This window comes from Primulina huaijiensis, unplaced genomic scaffold, assembly GCF_012295235.1.
Source record: "Primulina huaijiensis isolate GDHJ02 unplaced genomic scaffold, ASM1229523v2 scaffold13633, whole genome shotgun sequence".
In the NCBI taxonomy this organism is placed as follows: Eukaryota; Viridiplantae; Streptophyta; class Magnoliopsida; order Lamiales; family Gesneriaceae; genus Primulina; species Primulina huaijiensis.
In genome coordinates this window covers 1-1246 of record NW_027342778.1, presented here as the reverse complement: position 1 = coordinate 1246, position 1246 = coordinate 1, and the positions used below count along the sequence as shown (strand labels likewise).

Here is a 1246-nt window from a genome sequence, read left to right as displayed (position 1 = left end):
GATTGTGCTATCTACAACCTCATCAGTATTATGACCGTTGGATGAGATTACATCTGATCTTGCCCGTTGGATGAGATTACAATCTTATCATCATCTTGACCGTTAGATGAGATTGCCTTATCTAGAATCTGGCCGTTGGATTGGATTGTGCTATCTACAACCTTATCAGTATTATGACCGTTGGATGAGATTACATCTGATCTTGCCCGTTGGATGAGATTAAAATCTTATCTTCTTTCTGCTATAAGTAAAATATATCCGATTCATGAGATCATCACAACTTTAATTTTCATTCCAATCAAATCTTTATTCCAAGCAATTCAATGGCTTCAAATTCTAGAACTGCTTCTTACAATGTCGAAGAAAACAGAGTCTTATGTCATATGTATCTTGATATATCCCAAAATCCTATAATAGGTATCAATCAATCCAAAGATCAGTTTTGGACTCGTATCGAAGAAGCTTACAACATCAGCAAACCAAACAATCTACAAGTACGTAACAAAAGATCATTGCAGTGTCGCATGAGAAATATACTCCGTGAAGTTGGAAAACTAAGGGGATGCATTCGTCAAATTGAAACTCTCCGCCCAAGTGGCGCATCAGAAGATGATATTGTAAGTATTTATTATTCAACTATTTATTAAATTACAAGTTTAATTTCTTATAAGATAATAGTTGGATATTTTCGTACAGTTAAATCGAGCAAAAGATTTGTTCATGCAAGATGCTGATTTTAGTAAAGGCTTCAAATATGATCATGTGTGGTATATTATGAAAGATATGGAGAAATTCTCGAGTGACATCAATCCAATGAGCGCACCAGCAAGAATGCATGTCACAAGTTTGGACTCGTCACAGTCAGATAGCCAGACACCAAATACTCCAATATCAGGTTCTCCTGGATTACCTCCGTTTTCAATTAATTTAAGTAGTGATGAAAATGCAGGCGGCACTTCATCCCATCGACCTCTTGGTGTTAAAAAATTTAAACTAAAGAAAAAAAGGGACGATAATGTGTTGGAATTGATATCTACAATGAAAGAAGGGCATCGCGATCTTATAAATGTATTACAAAAAGGATCCACTGAACTTCAACAAAGTTATGAGATGAAAGTCCTAGCATTGCAAAATGAGCAGCTCAAATTAGCAAATCAACAAAAAAAATTGAAACTAGACAACAACAAATAGCATTAGCAATCCTTCAAGAGGAGAATAAAGTTTTGTACATGGATTTAAGCACGAT

General features: G+C 35.1%; 1 protein-coding gene across 1 annotated transcript; it reads left to right on the top strand.

The window, feature by feature from the left end:
- Window positions 1-323: 323 nt before the first annotated feature.
- On the top strand, window positions 324-1068 carry LOC140965723 (glutathione S-transferase T3-like; the record flags this gene model as incomplete). The annotated part of the gene is made up of 2 exons (XM_073425873.1): window positions 324-617; window positions 697-1068. Coding segments are annotated over exons 1-2 (666 nt in total), but the record flags the coding sequence as incomplete, so codon positions are not given.
- Between the last annotated feature and the right edge of the window lie 178 nt (window positions 1069-1246).